General features: G+C 37.1%; 2 protein-coding genes across 5 annotated transcripts; both read right to left on the bottom strand.

Annotated features, from left to right (window-relative positions):
* Positions 1-9199: 9199 nt before the first annotated feature.
* LOC100243041 (uncharacterized) lies at positions 9200-15466 on the bottom strand. Of its 4 annotated transcripts, none has more exons than XM_002265637.4 (3): positions 14571-15466; positions 14086-14155; positions 9200-9440 (listed from the first exon to the last, which is right to left on the bottom strand). In XM_002265637.4, exons 1-3 carry the CDS (start codon positions 14751-14753, stop codon positions 9394-9396), a joined length of 300 nt encoding a protein of 99 aa, XP_002265673.1. In that variant the 5' UTR covers positions 14754-15466; the 3' UTR covers positions 9200-9393. The 4 variants fall into 4 exon arrangements, with proteins under 4 accessions (XP_002265673.1, XP_002265642.1, XP_059594930.1 ...); XM_002265606.5 differs by lacking the exon at positions 9200-9440 and adding an exon at positions 13688-14001; XM_059738947.1 differs by lacking the exon at positions 9200-9440 and having other exon boundaries at positions 13688-14155.
* A 515-nt stretch (positions 15467-15981) lies between these two features.
* LOC100256789 (putative pentatricopeptide repeat-containing protein At3g08820) lies at positions 15982-18285 on the bottom strand. Its single transcript, XM_002265486.4, has one exon. It carries the CDS (start codon positions 18148-18150, stop codon positions 16090-16092), a length of 2061 nt encoding a protein of 686 aa, XP_002265522.1. The 5' UTR covers positions 18151-18285; the 3' UTR covers positions 15982-16089.
* Between the last annotated feature and the right edge of the window lie 1933 nt (positions 18286-20218).

Below are 20218 nucleotides of genomic sequence, written 5' to 3' on the forward strand. Positions count from 1 at the left end.
TCTGACAACACTGACGACCAAGTCTCCTGACACATCCCCGATATTTATTGAGGCGGTGGAACCACCTAAATATCCTCCTGACAGCCGTCACCTCACACCAGAAACGTTATGATTACTTCGCCACCTATGAGCTGCAATCATGACGATGAGACCCGCTAGCCCACCGAGGCCACACCTTCTCTGCCTTATATATAAGCTTGAAGGTAATTCTCAGGAGGTAAGGCAATAGAAACATCGTGGAGAAACACTCTCTAAGTTGCTTTTCAAACAACTTCCTAAATACTAACTTAGGCATCGGAAGAGATGCCCGGACACCCCGTCCGGACAACTTTTTGCAGGGGGAAGGAAGGATTTATTCATGCGTTGATCCAAACTCCGTCTCTGGTAGCCGCAATCGCTACGTCGGAATTTTGACCTCAACATTGGCGCCTTCTGTAGGAAACGTCTTTTCTTCTCAATAAATCCTATACCTTCCAATTGTAAAGATGACTCCACCCTCAAGGAGTCGTTCTTCCGCCAGAGGTGACGAAGGTTACTTCGAATGGCGAGACAGCATGGAAAAGCGACAGCGAGAGAACGAACGACAGACGCAAATTCTACTCCAAGAAACAAGAAAGCTCAGAAAAAAAAAAAAAAAAAAAAAAAAAAAAAAAACAACGTCTTGAGAATCCGAAGCTCTCCCCAACCTCAGCACTATCAGCGGAGGCAGGACCCCTGTCGCAACCAGGGAGTTCCATTCCCCCGAGAGGCGAGCCCAACCCTCGAGGTGCATGAAGCATGGCCTAGCGAAACCCCGGTGCACGCTCACCATGTACGACAAGACGAATGTTGAGGCTCTACTCGAGCCTCGTCCAAAAGACAACACGAGAAAAGGCCCCAAATATCTGACGCAATGTGTACATGTCTGGGACCCCAAACACCCTACAGAAACAGGCCCCACAAGACTCTGCACTGTCCGGCCCACTCCGGTTCATCCCCTGGTGGCAAACCCCGGGCATCAGAGACCCTAGAAGATTCTGCGCTATCCGGCCCATTCCGGTTGTGGTGCCCCTAACTAGCACAGTTCGGTGGTATGGTCGGGCGCCAGAGCACAAAGCGACTGTCCGGCCCATTCCGGATGTGGTGCCCCTGACTAGCACAGCTTGGTGGTACGGCTGGGCACAAACTCACTTGGGTTTCAAACCCTCCAGCAAGAACCTGGCCCATTCCGGCTGTGGTGCCACTGACTGGCACAACTCGGTGGTACGGTTGGGCACAAGAACCTGGCCCATACTGGCTGTGGTGCCCCTGACTGGCACAGCTCGGTGGTACGGCTGGGCACAAACTCACTTGGGTTTCAAACCCTCCAGCAAGAACCTGGCCCATTCTGGTTGTGGTGCCACTGACTGGCACAGCTCGGTGGTACGGCTGAGCACAACCTCACTTGGGTTTCAAACCCTCCAGCAAGAACCTGGCCCATTCCAGCTGTGGTGCCCCTTACTGGCACAGCTCGATGGTACGGTTGGGCACCAGAACACAAAACGACTATCTGGCCCATTCCGGCTGTGATGCCCCTGACTGGCATAGTTCGGTGGTAAGGTTGGGCACAACCTCTCTTGGGTTTCGAACCCTCCAGCCTGGAAGATCCTGGAAGAACCCTGTCCGGATTCAACGGGTCTTCCACAACCTCACTTGGAGACGTCACTCTGGGTCATTTTGGAACCAGAGCCAAAAATCGCGATATCTTCGCTTGGATCCCGGACAAAGAATCGACTCCGGATGATTCGTGGTCTCTGCACGTTGATAGGGCCTCCCGCTCGTCCGGATCAGGATTCGGACTCCTCCTTAAAGCACCAACCGGTTAACGGGTGAAGCAATCCATCCGTCTAGATTTTCCCGCTTCAAACAATGAAGCTGAATATGAAGCCATCCTATCCGAATTGGGACTTGCAATCACCCTAAACGCCTCAAAAGTCAAAATCCACAGCGACTCCCAGCTCGTCGTGGGGCAGATACCAAAAGAGTACGAGGCCAAGGACGAGTGCATGGCCAAACACTTATTGAAAGTACAAGAATCACTTAGCCGGCTGGAAGAGTGGGTCATTGAGAAGATCCCAATGGGAGATAATGTGCAGGCCGACGCTTTGGCAGGAATAGCCGCATCATTTCCCATAAAAAAATCAACAATGCTCCCTATATACGTTCAAAGCCACTCCCACCATCGCTGAATCACACGTTTGCAATGTGGGCCCAAAGGAATATGACTGGGCAGTTGACATCAGAGCCTATTTACAAACGGGGGCATTGCTTGAAGATCCCAAGCGCGCCTCACTAACTCCCACAACGAGGAAGCGCCACATGCTAAATTTTGTAAAGGTAGCATTTTTATCCCGCATTTTCTGACCAGGCCAGACAGGCGATATAAAATGGGGCATTGTGGGATCCTCCCCAAAAATTGCCACGTGGCTCCCTCTCTCTTGGACACGCAGACGTCCCCCTTGCGACGCGTGGCATAACTCACTCCACCAGGACGGAAGTCATCGCTCATTCCACCCGAATATCTCATAGCCGCCATCCTATCCAGCCACGTTACGCCTTCTCCAGATATTTCATATCCGGCGCCTGTAGCCGGATGGGGAGAGGATGACGATTCAACTTCCCCAAACAGACATGTCCGGATCCTCTAGTAACGCTTACCCGGACAGCTTACCCGAACAGCTTGATTCGTCAGATACTCGCGATTCGCCTGATCCATTTCCGCCCACAATCAGAAAGATAACTCTGACAATACTGACGACCAAGTCTCCTGACACATCCCCGATATTTATTGAGGCGGTGGAACCGCCTAAATATCCTCCTAACAGCTGTCACCTCACACCAAAAACGTCATGATTACTTCGCCACCTATAAGCTGCAATCATGACAATGGGACCCGCTAGCCCAGCGAGGCCACACCTTCTCTGCCTTATATATAAGCTTGAAGGTAATTCTCAGTAGGTAAGACAATAGAAACATCGTGGAGAAACACTCCCTAAGTTGCTTTTCAAACAACTTTCTAAATACTAACTTAGGCATCGGAGGAGATGCCCGGACACCCCATCCGGACAACTTTGTGCAGGAGGAAGGAAGGATTTATTCATGCGTTGATCCAAACTCCGTCTCTGGTAGCCGCAATCGCTACGTCGGAATTTTGACCTCAACAATCCTCATGTTTGAAAGTTCATTTAAACAAGTCAAATGAGTTATTCTTAAGTTTTATACTACTGGTTTTAGCACTCCATAGATTATTTGCTTTATTTGTGAAAATTTAATTTCCTCACCATTTTTAGTTGTGGGGCATGTGCATTGAACTTATAGTATGTTTATGTATATTCCACTCATGCTCTTAGCATGGCCATTCATTCTTGCAGCTGTAGTGTTCTTTGGATCAAGCAACTTGTTTTATGGTTGTTCTGCAGCAATGGTGAGCTACAATCTTCGAAGCAGGGCAAAGTCTGGTGATCAGGATAGAGATGGTGATTCACAGAGGAAGGAGTTGAAGATCTCGAAAACTAAGAAGCCTAAAGCTAAAGCTGTTGAACCAAGAAAATCAAAAGCCAAAGGCGAAACAGAAGAAGATGTGATCATTGTTGATACTGATTCAGAGATCGAGTATAGGAGCGATGCTAGCCCAGAAGTGGATAACACTACTACACCAATGAGCATACTGCTTCCATCTTACATGGAAACTGATTTTTATGACTTCGAGAATATTCGCAGACCCAATGTGTTTTCAGAAGGTCAGATATGGGCTATCTATGATGAGTACGGGTTGCCTCGCAGATATGTTGAGATTGGAAACATGTCCTTGAACACAGGCTCTATCAATGTATCGTGTTTAAAGCACTCTAGCTCAACTCAAGAGCAGGCTGAGGAGCAGAATAATTACAAGGGAACAAGTTGGACTCTAGCTGTTTGTGGGAGCTTTACTACATACTCGATGGGATTGAGCATTGGCATTCACTCCTTTTCTCATATGGTTTTCCCATTGTCACAAACAAGAAATGGAAGATGTGTTCATGATATTTATCCTAAGCTGGGTGACGTCTGGGCCATGTACAAAGATGGGAAGATCACTAGTCCTAGATTGCAGAAATATCAGCTAATTGAGATCGTTTCAGAATTTGGCAGACATGGGGGAAGGGCGGTGTACTTGGTCAAGCTTGAAGGTGGAATCCGTAGTGTGTTTAAGAGACTACAGAAGGATGATGTTGATGTTTCTCTTCAAATAGGACCAGAAAATTTGGCATGGTTTTCTCATCACATACCTGCTTCTCGAGTCTTGTTTATGGGATCTATTCTGCCTGCTGGCTGTTTGGAATTGGATCCTGCTTCTCTTCCTTTCTACATTGATGATTTCACAGATGCAGCAGAACCTAAAATCAGTAGCAAGTTCCTTTCAATGAAGGTTCTTGATTGCAAGAGTCTAATGATGAAGGAGACACTCAAAGAGAAGAGTGTATGGGCTGTGTACGACGATTGTGATGGTTTGCCAAGAAGATATGTAGTAGCTGATATTACTTCAGACAGAGGAGACATCACTTGGCTTGGAGCTTGTCCAGTTAATGAAGACGAAAAGAAATGGTGCAAGGCAGGGTTGCCAATTGCCTGCGGGGATTTCAGATTGAAGAAAACTACCATGACAGTGGATCATTCCATGTTCTCACATCCAGTTCAGTGTGATTGGGATGCTGACAGCCAACAATACACCATTTATCCAAGAAAAGGCGAGGTGTGGGCAATGTACAGAGATTGGGAAATGGGGTGGAGTTCAGACCCCAGAAGAGGTGGACAGCACTCAAATTTTGAATATGAGTTTGTAGAAATGCTTACAAATTTTAACAAGAATGAGGGTGCAGAAGTAGTTCCCTTGAAAAATTTAAGGGCTTTTGGTTGTGTCTTTAGGAGGCTTGTAAACGATGTGGGAGTTGAGTTCTGTTTCCATGTCAATGGAAATGAATCATGTAGATTTTCCCATCAGATTCAAGATTATAAAATCCATGAAATTGAAGGAGTTGGGAATGGCTGTAGGATTTTGGATCCCCTTCTTGTTTTTCAAAATGCAAGGGGGAGTGCTTATCTCATTGAGAATCCAAAGGATAATGATGTAGAAGCTGACAAGGACGGCAGCAAGCTCTTACCAGGACAGATATGGGCTCTATATGAAGACCCAGATCATATGCCTCGCTCTTATTCAATTGTCTGTAACACTCTTTCCCACGTGCCCAAGGTGGAAGTGAGGATGTTGAAACCATGTCCTGTTTCTGAAGACGAGATGGAGTGGGTTGAAAATAACTTACCAATTTCTTGGGGAACATTCCGAGCTGAGAAAGAAACAACCATAAAAAAGAGATGGGAATTCTCACATCAGATCACTCTGCGTGATGATGGTAAGAAACAGAATTTCCTGTGCAGGATCATCCCACAGATGAGTGAGGTCTGGGCAGCCTGCCAAAACAGGCACCCTGTTTCAGAGGGAAAGCAGCAGCGCTATCAGACTGTGGAGATAGTCTCCAGCTTCAACGAGGAATCTGGATTGAGTCTGTCTCCCCTTTTTGCCAGCGGGTCAAACACCATTTTTCAAAGGCACTCCATCGGTGGATTTGAGCTGGTGAAGAAATATTCGAAGAAGGAGATGCCACAACTCTCACACCGAATCCCGGCCTCAAGCATCCTGGGAAATGGCGGTGAAGTGCTAATTGGACACTGGAAACTTGATTCTGCTGCATTACCTCCTGAATCAAGTCTGCTATAGGCATACCGGTGACAGAGTTAGTGCCTGGTGATTCCTTCTTTGATTTTTCCTATTAGGTTGATCATTGATTGTGCCGCATTATCATTTAAATTTGCTTTCCCAACATTTGGAGATGCAACTTTTTATAACTATTTGGTGTTTGTTGTTGAAGTCTTTGGAAACTGTATTGTTTGTTTGTAGTATCTGAAATTTGCCATTTGTGTATTACCGGTGCTTTTGGTTTGGTATTTCATGAAGTTTGTTGTTTATGTTTTGAACTATACTGTATGATAATGTTGCCATTTGCTGCATGGATCAAAGGATTTCTAGAGATACTTGCATGGAAAATGCAAAGAAAACAATCCAAAATTACATTGAGAATTGAAAATGAAGCCATTCAAGGCAGATGGGTTTGTGATTTACCTATTCATTTCAGAAGGGTGACTTGACACAAACTTCTTGTGTCCCAATCTAATGAAATACAGGTTCTATTTTCTGCAATATGCTTCAAACTCAGCCAATTTTTATTGAACATTTGGAAGAATTGGAAAAATAAGGCTGATTAAGGTATTCATGGGAAATTTTCAGTTTTGGCAATAAAGACCAAAAATGGAGGATGGAGAAAACTAAATAATATGCCAAGAATTCTACAAGATTAGAAATATCTCACATCAGATATAACAGAAGGTTATTAGGATTATGTATATATGAACTTCTCTTAATCATATAGATACATTTTAAGACCATGAGAGTCCCTTTAGATTCAGAACAGATAATATTTACATTATTATTGATGTGATTCCTAACTTCGGTGTGGGGATTTGTTTGAACCCGTAAGGATGTTTATTTGTTTGATTTCGTAATCCCATGAAAGACAAATATGACGTTGTATCTATATGAGGGTGTTTATAATATTCCACATCAGATAAAGGAAAAAATTACTCTGAAAACGAGGGGGAAAATTGTTTTTATTCCTAAATTTTTCTTCTTTGCATCTTCGCTTGGGCATTCAATTGTGACTTTTTCTTCTTTTGTCTCCTCGCCTTGTCTGCTGACTTTACTCTGTATGATTTTGAAGACAAAAACAACAATGAAAATATCTTTAAAAATGAAATGAACCCAGACCACATCTCAGTATTTTTGGACCATTTACTCATCTTTTCTATACTTGTTTCTACAAATTATTTTTAATGGGCAAAAACAGTTTTTTAGTACTTTTTAAAAATGAAGTGTTTGAAATTTGCTTTTAAAACATTTTCTAAAAAACAAAAAATCAATAAATAAATTGTTCTTAAAAATAGTTTTTCTATTTTGAATTTTGTAAAAAATTTATAAATTCAATTTATATAATTGTTAAATTTAATTCAAATCTTATTAAAATAAAATTGCTTTGTAATTACAAATAATTTTAAAATAAATATTTTTTTTAGTAACATATTAATATTAATATTATAATAAATCATAAATTATAATTTTTACAAAAAAGATATTATTTTATTATATATTATAAAAATATGGATGTTAACGTCTACATAAAAGTATAATTGAATTTTAAAATAACAATTTAAAAATAGAAATGATTAATAATATTTTATCTAAAATAATTTAAAAGATAAACAAAATTTATTTTTTAATATGTAAATAAACCAAATTATTTGTTATATGTACACATTAAAACTATTTTGAACTAGTTTTAATTTAATTTGAAACTAATTAAAGCCATTTTAAAATTTCAAATTATTCTTAAAAAATTTTAAAATTATTAATGAATTTAAACTATTGAGTCTTCATTAATTTAGAATTTATTTATGAGGTGAAAAAATTAAGGAAGTGTAATCATGTGCATGGCAGAAACAACAAAGTTATGACTTGTTACGTGTCAATTTTGGAATGTTATTTTTGGTAGTGATTGGATGTATTTTTTGAATCCCAATTTATTTTAAAAATTATTAAACTTATTTATAAATTCATCAAATTAAGTCTCACTTGATTTTAAGTCTATTTATTCAATAAAATTTTTTTTATTAAAATATATAGTTATAATGCCCATAAGAAAAATAATAAAATTATTCTAAACCAATTTTAGTTCATGAATTTCTAATAATAATTACATTAATTTTTAAGTTCTAAATTATTTTTAAAATTAATAGATTTGTGAAGAATTCAATTTATTAAGTCTTATTTCATTTGAGTTTCGAATTATTTTTAAATTTATTAAACTTGTTAATAAAGTTAAGGAATTAAATGTTGCTTGATTTGAAATGTTTATTTAGTAAAAAAAAAAAAAAGTAAAAATATAGGAGTTGTATGTTTGATCAACCTAAATAAGATTCGTTAATAATAGTACTAAATAAAAAATTAAATTTATAAAAATCGTATTATTTTAAAACACATTTTAGTTGTTTTAAATTTTAGGTTTTATTTTTTTTAAATCTTAATTTATTTAATTATTTAATTTTAATTACCATATGGTTATAATATAAAAAATAAATTAAAATTTTAATTTTACACTTATTTATAATTTTATTTAGTGTTGTAGTGAAACATATAAAAATTTTATTGTAGTAATTATTTAATTTTTCTAAAAAAAACTATTGACATTTATAATAAAAAAAGTATTATAAAAGTAAAAATTTTATTAAATTATTTAGTGTTGTAGTGAAATATATAAAAATTTTATTGTAGTAATTATTTAATTTTTTTATAATAAAAAAAACTATTGACATTTATAAAAAAAAAAATTATTTATTCTTTGGTTGAGAAAGTTAGAATTGCAGGCTAAATGATGGTGGGCAGAGATTATTTCATTTTTACAGGGGGAAGAAATTGGAGTTATAGAAGTAAAACTAAGTGCACCTTCTTGGGGTTGGGGTAATTCCAAGCCATCATATCCATTTTTACTTTATTTACAATTTGATCAAAGCAAATAAACTGAGTGCTGCAGAATGTGACTGCCAAATAAATTGCCAACACTACAAACAATAGAGGCTGCGAATATGCCTTGGTTTGTTTTTATGATTGTCCAGAATATAAAATGAACTGTGTTAGCCTCTCAGTAAGGATCCAACTAGGGGCAACTGCTCAGTATTCATGGCAGCAAAGGAAATAAACATGACACACCATAAAACATCATATTCTGGTTAAGAGCTTGTGCCCATTGTCAAAAGAACTGGCACATCTTCGTGTTCCCAGAGAAACATAGAAGTTGCCATGGTAAGCAGGGGTTTTCTGAAACCCAACTGTGTTAGAATCTTGTTTTGACCGAACGATGTTTTTAAAATCGTACTTTGGGGTGAGCCTGAGATTCTACGAAACCATTTGAAGCCTGAAATTGATTAAGGTTGTCAAAAGAGTATGAGCAACCGCCATTTGGTTTTCTCCCCCTTTTGGTCGAGTAATTCCCATCAAGCTTTATCAGAACTTTAAAAGATGGATGCTATCTCATCATTTGGAAAGAAAACAAAGCCAATACTCAATTTTTATTTTTATTTTTTGACAAGAGAAGTACACTCACTGTATAAGCAATCAATACCCACAAGGACTAATGCCCATGAAAATCCGACCTATCTAAATGTTCAGAAAATTAACAATGGGGAGTATGGAAAGCAGAGAAAACTAAAGATAGAAAGTATAGAGATCAGTTACAGGCACATCTGTAGTGGGCAAACAGGCAGACTCCAAGCAGCACCTGCAAGAAAAGATGTCGACAAAATAATAAAAAGGCAGAACAATCCATGATCCCATTTGACTATGTGTGGAACATTAGTAATGTTGGTCCGACAATCCATTAATTTTAAAACTAATTGAATCAATGTTGAATCACATCATTACACCCTATAGAGAACCTCAACAAAACCTTAAGCACATTATTTACCAACACACTCGTTCAAGGCTGTCTTATTAAATCAGGAGGTAATCAATTCTTTTTCAAAAAATATCAACCCATGATTTTTACCTTTCTTCTTCACTGTCCAACTAATGCGTCCATTTAATCATGCAATCCTCTGTCATATTTTTCTAAATAAGTGCCATCATTGACTTCACATGAATGCACTAAATAAATTGCATCTCTCTCTCTCTCTCTCTCTCTCTCCATACACACAATCATATCAAATTTACAGAAGGATTAGTTTCCCAAGCCACAAACATCTCTCCATACCTACATACGCACCCAAAATCATAAAACTCTCAGAAACATTAGTTACGCAGGCACAAACATTAGTGATTAGTACTTTTGATGGCAAAACAACTTTCTAATAAATAAAAAATTTGTATCTATCAGAAAGCTTTGAAGAAAAAATGTCAGGATTCTTTTGGAAAGGAATGGAGAACATGCGTGAACATGTATCTTTGTGGGTGATCCCTGTACATGTACGGTGGTGGAGGGGACTGGGGATGGGGGCTAATGCTGTGTGGCTTGAGGTGGTGTTAAGGTAGAAACATGGTTGAATTTATTGGATTTTATAATTCAAAAGGTTAGCTATTCAGAGTGATCAAAATTATTTGAACAGGAAAAGCATTCATTGATCAACTTGATCTATATCCTACCATCAGTCCAACCCCAAAAGAAAAAGCCTCTGAATCCTTGAATTACCCATTCCTAAAAAAATTTCAAGCATCCCATTAGACCTTACAAGTTGAAGCTTATTCCCATACTCAACAAGAAGGCCAACCATTTCTTGCCAATATGTGACCTAGGCAAACTCCTCTCTATGTATAGAAATCCAACTATTTCTTGTCAACCCCAAATCCACACATAAAAGAATGTCAGGACATGAGAATGGTTTTCTGAAAAAGAAAATGAACATGAACTTTTGGAAGACACAATGACTCAATAAAACAACGTAACTTGGCATGCAGGTCAAAGATAAGGTTGTAGACTAATGACAATCAGATGCCATACAATCAAACTTTTTTTTTTTTTTTTTTTTGACAGGCAAAAGAGAGAATATATTAACAGAACCTAAAAGAGGATGAAACAAAGTACAAACAGTATATAAAAAGGGTGCCATCAGGCAAGAAAAAAGAGAACAAAAAAATGACCTCCTTCCACCTACTTTGAGCTCAACCAATTAATAAAGACTACCATAGTCATGGAATGTCACCTATGTACACTAACCCAATCCAAAAAGGTGCACATAAAAAAAAATTGAGTGTTTAATCTGACTGTTCCATGCCATTGAATGACTTCTTATCTCTTCCCATCCATAACAACTAGAATATGTATAATGGAGTAGTCTTCCAAACTTTCTCCTTCTTCCTCAAGGAACCATGCCAACTCATAAGGATCCCTCTTACTAGAGAGTGTATAACCCAGGTCACATCAAAAAGAGAAAAGACCATCTGCCACAAAATTCTCGCTTTGGAAATGTAAAAGCAAATGATCAACTGACTCCTCTTTCCATATACACTTGTAGCACCTGTTCAGAAAATTTCATCCCCTCCTTCTGAGTTGGTCATGCGCTAAAATCCTACCCTATAAAGCTTCCCAAGGAAAGAAGCTCACCTTAGAAACCCAAGGGTTCTACACTATGCCTGAAGAGAATGGCTCACTTCTTCCCCAAGATACTGAAGAGTAGTAGGATTTAATAGAGAATTTGGTACACTTTGTTACCTTTCAACCAAATCTATCCTCCTCATCCCTTCTAATTGAAGCCGATTGTTGTATTCTAAAAAGGCCTCCACTCCTAATTTTCAATCATTTTCATAGGGGATTCCATCAAGCCCCTTCCCCCACTTGCTCCCACATTTCTACAATCCAAGCATCTTTTCCAAAGAGCATAAGGAATATGTTAGCAAGGATTCATCCAAAGAACTATCTGCATACCATCTATCTTTCCAAAACTTTACCTTCCTTCAGTTGCCCAGGATGAAGTGAGATATACTTTTAAAGTCTCCCATCCATTTCTAATAGACTTCCGCAACCCCACCCATTGTTGTCCATCACTACTCTCAAACACCATCCCCTAGTCCCAAGTTTTCCAACCATAACTTGTTTCCAAAGAGATTTTCTCTATGAAGCAAATCTCTAACTCCATTTATCAAGGAGAGCCCTGTTTAGTGTGTGTGGTAGACATCTAATATCAAGACCGCCATTCTTTTTTATCCAATTAGACCATAGACCAACTAACTAAATGAGGCTTTTTCTCTAGCCTCCCCCCAGCTGCCCTCGCCCCCCCACCCCCCACCCCCCAACCCAAAAAAAAAAAAAAAAAAAAAATAGAAAAAGGAAAGTCTCTTTGAATCTATTCCAATCAAAGGCTCGCCCTCTTTGGAATGACAAAAAAAGACATAAAATAAATGGAAGGACTTGATAATGTGCTCTTGATCAAAGTAAGTCTCCCTCCTTTGGAAAGATACTGTCTCGTCCACGAAGCAAATCTTCTTTGAAATTTCTCCATCACCACATCCCACACCCTCGTTGATTTGAAAGAAGCTCCTAGGGGGTAGGCCCGAGTAGGAAGTGGGAAAGACTCCTACCCTACAGCCTAACACTAAAGAAAGATCCTCCACATATGCAGCTTGTCCTATCGGTATTAGTTCACTTTCTCCATGTTTATTTCTAAGCTTGATATAACCTCAAACCACATGAAAGTCCAACTTAGATTTTAAACATCTAATCAAACAAACTAATAAAAATAATCAAATGAAATTTGTAATTTTCAGATTTTAGTACTTTTTTTTTTTCTTTTGATAGGAAAAAGCACAAAAGATATATTAAAGAGCCAAAAAAAGGCTATGCCAAGTACCAGATTTTAGAAGTTGGTGAAGCACTAATTGAAAAACCAATAAAAATTTTAAAACAATGGTGCACACTATAACACATAATGTTACCTGAAAAGGTGGAAATTCACACCACAAACAGAAGAAATATCAATAAGGGGGAAAAACTCAGATTTTAAAAGACAAAAAGAAAAGATCAAATGAAAGAAAAGAGGTTTCCAGATGAATCATCAATTTTCAACCCACTAAAAGGGAGAGTGGGGTTTCCTAACAAATAAATGTCGGAGAAAAGCTATGCCTTTAGACCTGGTTCAGCCCCATGTAGCACATCATAAGAACTGTAACATTCTGCCTGGTCTGGTCATTGTGGGTGATTTCAATGCAGCTGGATAAATCATTTAAATTCAGTGAGTTCTACACCACTAGGCATGCCAGACTTGTATGGTTATTGAGATTAAAGTCTATTTTTGCTTTTTTCAGCATAAATGAGTTCACAAAAAAGAAGCTTGAGCACATAGAAGATAATTATAGTTCTAAAAGAGAAACAAAAGAGAAACATATTACTGATATCTGAGATGGCCAGAGAGGAAACATAATAATGGGCCTGCATTGTGATGATTTATTATTCTCATGACAAAAGTACAAATAAAAGTACACCAAAATGTTCTTTGAAGGCTACAATATTGGTAATCTAAATGGACAAAAGGCATCATACTTGTCCTCACCAAGATAATGTTACAGATCTTAGCTAATATTTAGATACCACCACTTAAAAACATGGAAACCAAGTGACATGTGGAGAAAAAGAAAATGATTAAAAGTTAGAATTTAGAAACACTAGCCACCAAGAGACGTTTGCCCAAGGATACTAGGATATATTGGTGGGACATGGAAACAAATAACCAGAACCAATATACTTTCCTTTGTTGCCTATTCACTTATTCTCTACCATTTGAAAAAAGGGTATAAAGGGAATCAAAGGTACTTTAATAAAGGCATTGAATTTGAGTGAGATAGAGAAGGATGGAAGTAGGACAGAAACTTTAGTATTTCTCTGACTTAGATGACCAACACGGGAAGAGGCCAATTCTTTTCATAGGAATATGCAAGGAACCCACAAAAGCTTATCGCTAAAGATCAAGACCATGTTAAAGTTTAAAAGAACTCAGTGGCCTAGGGTTATTATCCATATGTCAATCAAATTCAGAATCGTCACAGCAACTTGATTTATAGATAACAACAAAATCTACTTCCAGATAACATGTTGATTTTAAACAAGCTTGAGTCAGAAAAAAGCACAATAAGAGAAACACAGCTCCCAAGGACAAGACAAACCCAGCCTCTTGATCGTTATAATACATTAACCTCAGCCAAATAAAAGCAATTTTACTACAAAAACACCAAGAACAACAGAATCACTGGACAATTCAACTCACTTTCTATGTTTTTCAGGAAACAAAGGCCTAATAGGTTTGACTATGAATCACCCTTCAACTCATCTGAATCCGAGTCACTTGCATTATAACCTAACAAAGATCCACCAGAACAAACAGAGGCACAATTAATAATAATAAATAAGATGGTACATAGAGATACAGAGAGATATTTACCAGGGTGTTTATCGCTCACTTTCCAAACAGAAGACCGAGTCCTTGAAGCCCTTGTCATCCAAACTCTTCCCTGAAACCCCAACAGCCGAAGGAATTAAGCAAAGGACACTAAACGTGAAGGAACAGAAAAATACCACAACACAATACTGCAAACCCCATTTGGTTGTAGAAAGAAGAGGAGAAAAAGGGATAAACAAGGAAAATTAGGAATTCTACCTCAAGAAGTTATAAGATTCCTAAGTTTTAACTCATTTCCGTCTGAGATCATTTCTCACTACCAAGTATATAATGTCAAAAACACGAATTACCAAATGAAATATAAGATTCAAAATTTCATTTTTCTTTTCCCTTGGCTTCTCAGGAAGTGGACAGAACACAAAGTTCTCTAACACCACAAAACCTACAATCTGTAAAAGCAAATCCCATAAAAATAAAAAAAAATAAAAAAAAATCAAAACAAGAAGCAAATAACGAAAAATATAGACCTTTTGTGCATCTCTGGGAACGCCGTAGCCGCTATAATACATCTGACCCACCAAGACCTGCATGGAGACATCCCCAGATTTGGCCTCCCTGAGAGTGTCTTGGAACCATCGCTTCACACAATCCGAGACCACCTCCGATAGAGGCACACGATGGTGGCTTCTGTCAGCAGCGCTGCTCTCCATTCTCTTCTCCTCCTCTTTTCCTTTACTACGATCTTCTTCTTCGTTGCTTCAAGGGCTTGAATTCGCCCCCAGGATCAGCTATAACTCGAGAGTTTCCAAGATTTTGCGATGATGATTCTGTGCGATTCTATTGAGGTCCGGATAAAACGGAAAGACAAAGACAAAGAAAGACTTTCTAGTTCTTTCTATGTTACCCTTTCCTTCCTTTCTATACGGATTCCACGTTTGGTTGCGGGGGAAATTGAAGGGATTTTCCGAGTAAAATATTAAAGAGTTTAGAAGGGTTTTCAGTCGTAGAGCAAGGGCTGGAAACACCCAGCAGCTTTCACATTCACATTCCCAGGGGAAGTGTGGCAAGCAAGAAACAGAGAACGGCGTCGTTTAGAGTGGTCCTTAGCAATTTGCCATCTATTTGAAAACGACGTCGTTCTAGAGGCAATCCATACCTGACTGCCCAGGAGCCTCAACGTGAAGATTCCCAGACCACCACAATGGTCAAATAGCCGTAGGTCGGTGCCAGGGTTGGGCCATGGCTGCAAAACATTAACCATTAATTGAATCATAATTGTACCCAACCACAAAATTATATTCCATAGCGCTCCCCTTTTCCCAAGTACATACTACTGTTAGCTATCACACCCAATAATTGAATTTCAATCATCAAATTTGATAATGTTTCTGTACGCAATCATGATACACATTTGTTTTTATTTCTTATCAGAGAAATATTGTGAAAATTGAACTAAATATGGAGGGTTGGATGGATAAAAGTCTTGATTGGCAAGATGGGTCCTTTTGAAGCATCAATCTTCATGTTTTCACGTTATGATGTTAGGTAGGAATCCTACACCCCTTCCTCGGCATTGAAACACCAAGAAGAAAGTTGGTCATGCCCAATCAAGGATAACCTCGTGGAATAGCTTTGTCTTTTTTGTTTTCACTGAAAGTTAAAACCGAAACCAAAGTAATAATTTCTAAAGAATAATATTGATATTACAAATATTTTATTAAGTATAAAGTCTCAATGAGACTAATAAGTTTTTAATTTCTCAAAAGTGGATTCAAGCATGGTGGGTTATCCTAATTGGAAGCTTGGAAGCCGGATTGATCGTTATCCCACTCTTTAAGCTGCTGACTTGGATGAGTTCAGCTTCAATTCGTTTGGGATAAGCTTGGACATTCCTCTAGTATTTTTTTTTGTTTTTTTAGTTTAAATATTTTGGCTGCATTCAAGAACTTGGACAATGCCTAAATTCCAGAATATTTAATCTTTATCTTTTACAAGAAAGGGAGACAATGGCTGAATGGCATTTCCTCTCTCATACAAGGGTTGCTATCACCAATAATCATTACATGAACAAGATCCCTCTCTGAAACAATGAAATCGGTTATTATCCCTCACAGTTATTTCTCGACCTGTGATACTTGAAATTAGCTTTATAGCCATGTGACAGTCACCACAAACCCTAAGGTTTTTCACAACCCTAATCACGGCTGTTGGTGTTGCACTTATTAGACCAAATGCAATAGCAAGTTTCTCACTGTGGCAACCAAGGAAATGCTCCTTCTCCTCCTCTTCTATGTCAAACAGCACAAAATCTGTTGTTGGAACATAACCAGCTACTTTCATTTTCTTAGTCAATTCATCTAGTTTTGCATATATCTTCTCTGACAAGGGGTGGTACTTGTCTCCCACAAGGAACTCGTGGACGATACCATCTACCTCAATCCAACTACACCCAGGTGGTTTCTGGATCCTTTTCTCATTCATGCTTAACCTAACCTTTGCTGCTTCATCCCATTTAAGATTTGCTGAGTAAATATTTGATAAGAGGACATAATTTCCTGAGTTCCAAGGTTCTAATTCAATAAGTTGCTTCAATGCAAGTTCAGCCAACTGGGTGTCCCGATGTATCCTACATGCACCTAACAATGCTCCCCAAACAATGGCATTAGCCTCCATTGGCATATTTCTAATCAATTGATGAGCTTCATCTAATAAACCTGCACGACCAAGAAGATCCACCATACATCCATAATGCTCAATTGATGGAGTCAACGAAAAGAAACGGTACATGCTATTGAAATATCGCCGGCCCTCATCAACCAGACCAGCATGAGTACAACCACAAAGCAGGCCAATGAAAGTGTTCCCATCTGGTTTGATCCCAAGTTTCTCTACTTGGCCAAAAAGTCCAAATGATATTTTAACATAGCCATTCATGGCAAGCCCAGATATTATAGCATTCCAGACCACTCGATCCTTCTCCTTCATCCCTTTAAAGACTTCCCAGGCCCGAGACATGCTCCCACATTTTGCATACAAGTCAATCAATGCAGTGCCTAAGACAGGGTTATATAAAAACTCATTCCTATCAACCAACCCACTGACCCACTCCCCTAATTCTAACGCCCCTAATCTCGCACAAGCAGAAAGAACTCCAACCACGGTATAGCAATCTGGTTTCACATTTTCTCTTTGCATTTGCAAAAAGAGGTCTATAGCTTCTTTGGGGAGCCCGTTCAATGCATAACCTTGAATCATGGCACCCCAGGAAACTATATCCTTCTCAGGCATCCCGTCAAAGACACTACGAGCTTTCTCCATGTTTCCACACTTAGCATACATATCCACTAAAGAGGTACCCACAAAGACGTTCCTCACCATGCCCATTTCCATGATACATTTATGGATCCACTCTCCGCTATTTAAATCCCCTAATTGAGTACAGGCAGACAAAACCCGAACAATGGTGAAACTATCTGGCGCTAAATTCATCTCCAGCAACCTCCGAAACATATCGATGGCTTCCCTAAATTTGCCAACACCAATGTACCCACTAATGATGGCCGTCCAAGAAACAACGTTTTTGTCCGGAATATCATCAAACACCTTGTGGGCATCTTCTAAATAACCGCATTTTGCATATAAACAAACCAAACTAGTCTTGACAAAAACATCGCAATCAAAACCACCTTTAACCACAAGGGTGTGGATCTTCACACCCAACTGCAAATCCAAAAGCCTGGCACAAGCTTTTAGAACAAAAGGGAAAGTGAAATTGTTGGGCAAGAAGCCCTCTGATCGCATCAAACCATAGAACTCAATGGCATCGTCGAAACAATCATTGGAAACCAAGCCTCGGATCATGGTATTCCATAAAAAAATGTTGGGTTGTTTAATCTGATGGAAGAGGAAGCGAGTGTAGTTTGTGTCAGAGAAATCAAAGCTACACCTCAAGATCATGTTGAGAAGATAGTTGTCGTGGCAGAGACCGAAACGGAGAAGGTGAGCGTGGAGATGCTTGAGGTGTTTGAAGGAGTTGAAGCCTTGGAGAATGAGTTTCTTGATCTCCAAACCCTTGGAAATTGGAGGAGATGTTGGCCTGCTCAACATGCTTATTCCACATTCTCCAAACCATAATGCATGGGGTTATTTGTTTACAAGGTTCTCATTCCCTTTTTTGATTTAGGTCATCGATTTTTTCCTTCTTTTCTCCTTGGTATGTAAATAACAAAAACCCATGAAAACCATAAAAAGCTCTTTTTACATTTATTCTTTCTCTTGATTAGATTTATATTTCTTCTTTTGAAGTTATATCACACCTTATTTTCAAACAAGAAGACAAAAAAATAAATAAATAAATAAATAAATAAGTTTTTCGAAGAGTCATAAGCTAACAAGATTCAAAATGATATTAAAAAAACAAAAAATAAAAAGAGCATATATCTTGGTTGTCCGTGTAAAAGAAAATGAATTTATTTGAGTTTGTAAGTATAGTCTTTATTTTCTAATTTTTTAAAATTTTTTTAACGATTTACATATCATATATGTTTCAAATTAATGAATTAATAATATATATCATCCATGATTCAAAGAATAATGTTATGCAATGGTATTTGATTAGTATTAGGTTTATTACTTGATTTTTTTAAAAAGAATTTAGATCTTAAAATGTGTTCAAGATAGTAAATTGCATATTTGTAATTTTTTAAAATTTTATTTATTATTGTTAGTCTTGAATCTAGGAATTAGATAACATTTCAAAGTACGTTAAAACATTTTATTAGGGTTAAATTCATAATTAAGGGTACAAAATTCATTGAATTTTAGTGACTCTAAGAATTTACTTTCTTACTTGTGTGAAAAATATGTGTTGATTAAGAATACACTTTCTTATTTGAAATTAAGTTTTTTTTTATAAAAAGTAGATTATCATTTTATAATATAGTATAGGAAGAAAAGTCTCCTATTTTGGTATTTGCTTTTATTTTATGAGTGAATGATGGTCCTGGATTTTCTCTTACATTGTATAATAGATTTGAAAAATAATTAACATTAACAAATATTTCATGATTTTGCCAAGATGAATATTAATTCTAAGAATTTTTATTTTTTATTTTTAAATGTCTTTTAAATGTAGACTTAATTCAATAGTCATTGTTTTTAACTTCAATCATTTTGTTAGTGAAATTTATGTCTTGATAATTAGTCATATAGAGGCAAACTTTAATTGATAATTTTAATCATATAGGTAATCATTGTAATTTTAGAGACCTTAAGCTAATACTTCTTTACAAATGAAACTTTAATCAACCATAATTTAAATTTAAGTGAATAGAAAACTTAATATCAATTAAGTCCTTCATAAATGAAAATTAACCATAGCTAAATCCATAATAGACTGAACCTCACTGAAATTTTTTATAATTGAAACTCAATCAAATTGAGTTTAAACGAATATTCTGATTAAGAATTAACTCACTAACAATATAATTTTTTATAAATGAGATTCATTACTTATTATCTTTTGACCTTGCCATATGAAAAAACCTTTTTGACTATTTTTGGACTAATTATTCATCTCTCTTAACTCATTTTTTTTCCAATCTACAATGGTTAAGTGAGGCTTATATTTCTTTATCATTGAGGAAAAAGAAAAAGAAAATAATGTTGGTTATGTACATTTCTTAGTTTTTTTTCACACCCATCAAGGAAGATTAAATGACAGAATAGTGAGTGCTAAACTTTCTTTTCTAAGATAACAAAATAAAGTAGAAATAAAAGGTAAGGTGAAAATAAGATAAGTTGTTTTGGAGGGAAAAAACATTTTTGTTCTTACAATGGTCATTTGATGGCTTTTAGGGTAGGGTGTGGATTTGTTTGTTTCCAAAAAGAATTAAGGAAAGAAAAAAAATTGTTAAGAAAAATAATTTTTTCAAATAAAATTAATTAAAAGTTTATACATTTTTTTAATTATTTAATCTTTAAATGATTAAAAAAAATAAGTCAAATGAGTTTGAATAAATATATAAAAATAGTTTATTAACTTTAAATCTATTTTTTTATTTTCTTTTATTTTTTCTTTCCTTCTACTTTTCCTCTTTATTTTCTTTTCTCTGTATTTTCCCTCAGAGTTTCCAAAAACTAAACATAGCCACAGTAAATAGTTAATGGTTTAAAA

The sequence above is a fragment of the Vitis vinifera genome, chromosome 8 (assembly GCF_030704535.1).
Source record: "Vitis vinifera cultivar Pinot Noir 40024 chromosome 8, ASM3070453v1".
NCBI classification, from domain to species: Eukaryota; Viridiplantae; Streptophyta; class Magnoliopsida; order Vitales; family Vitaceae; genus Vitis; species Vitis vinifera.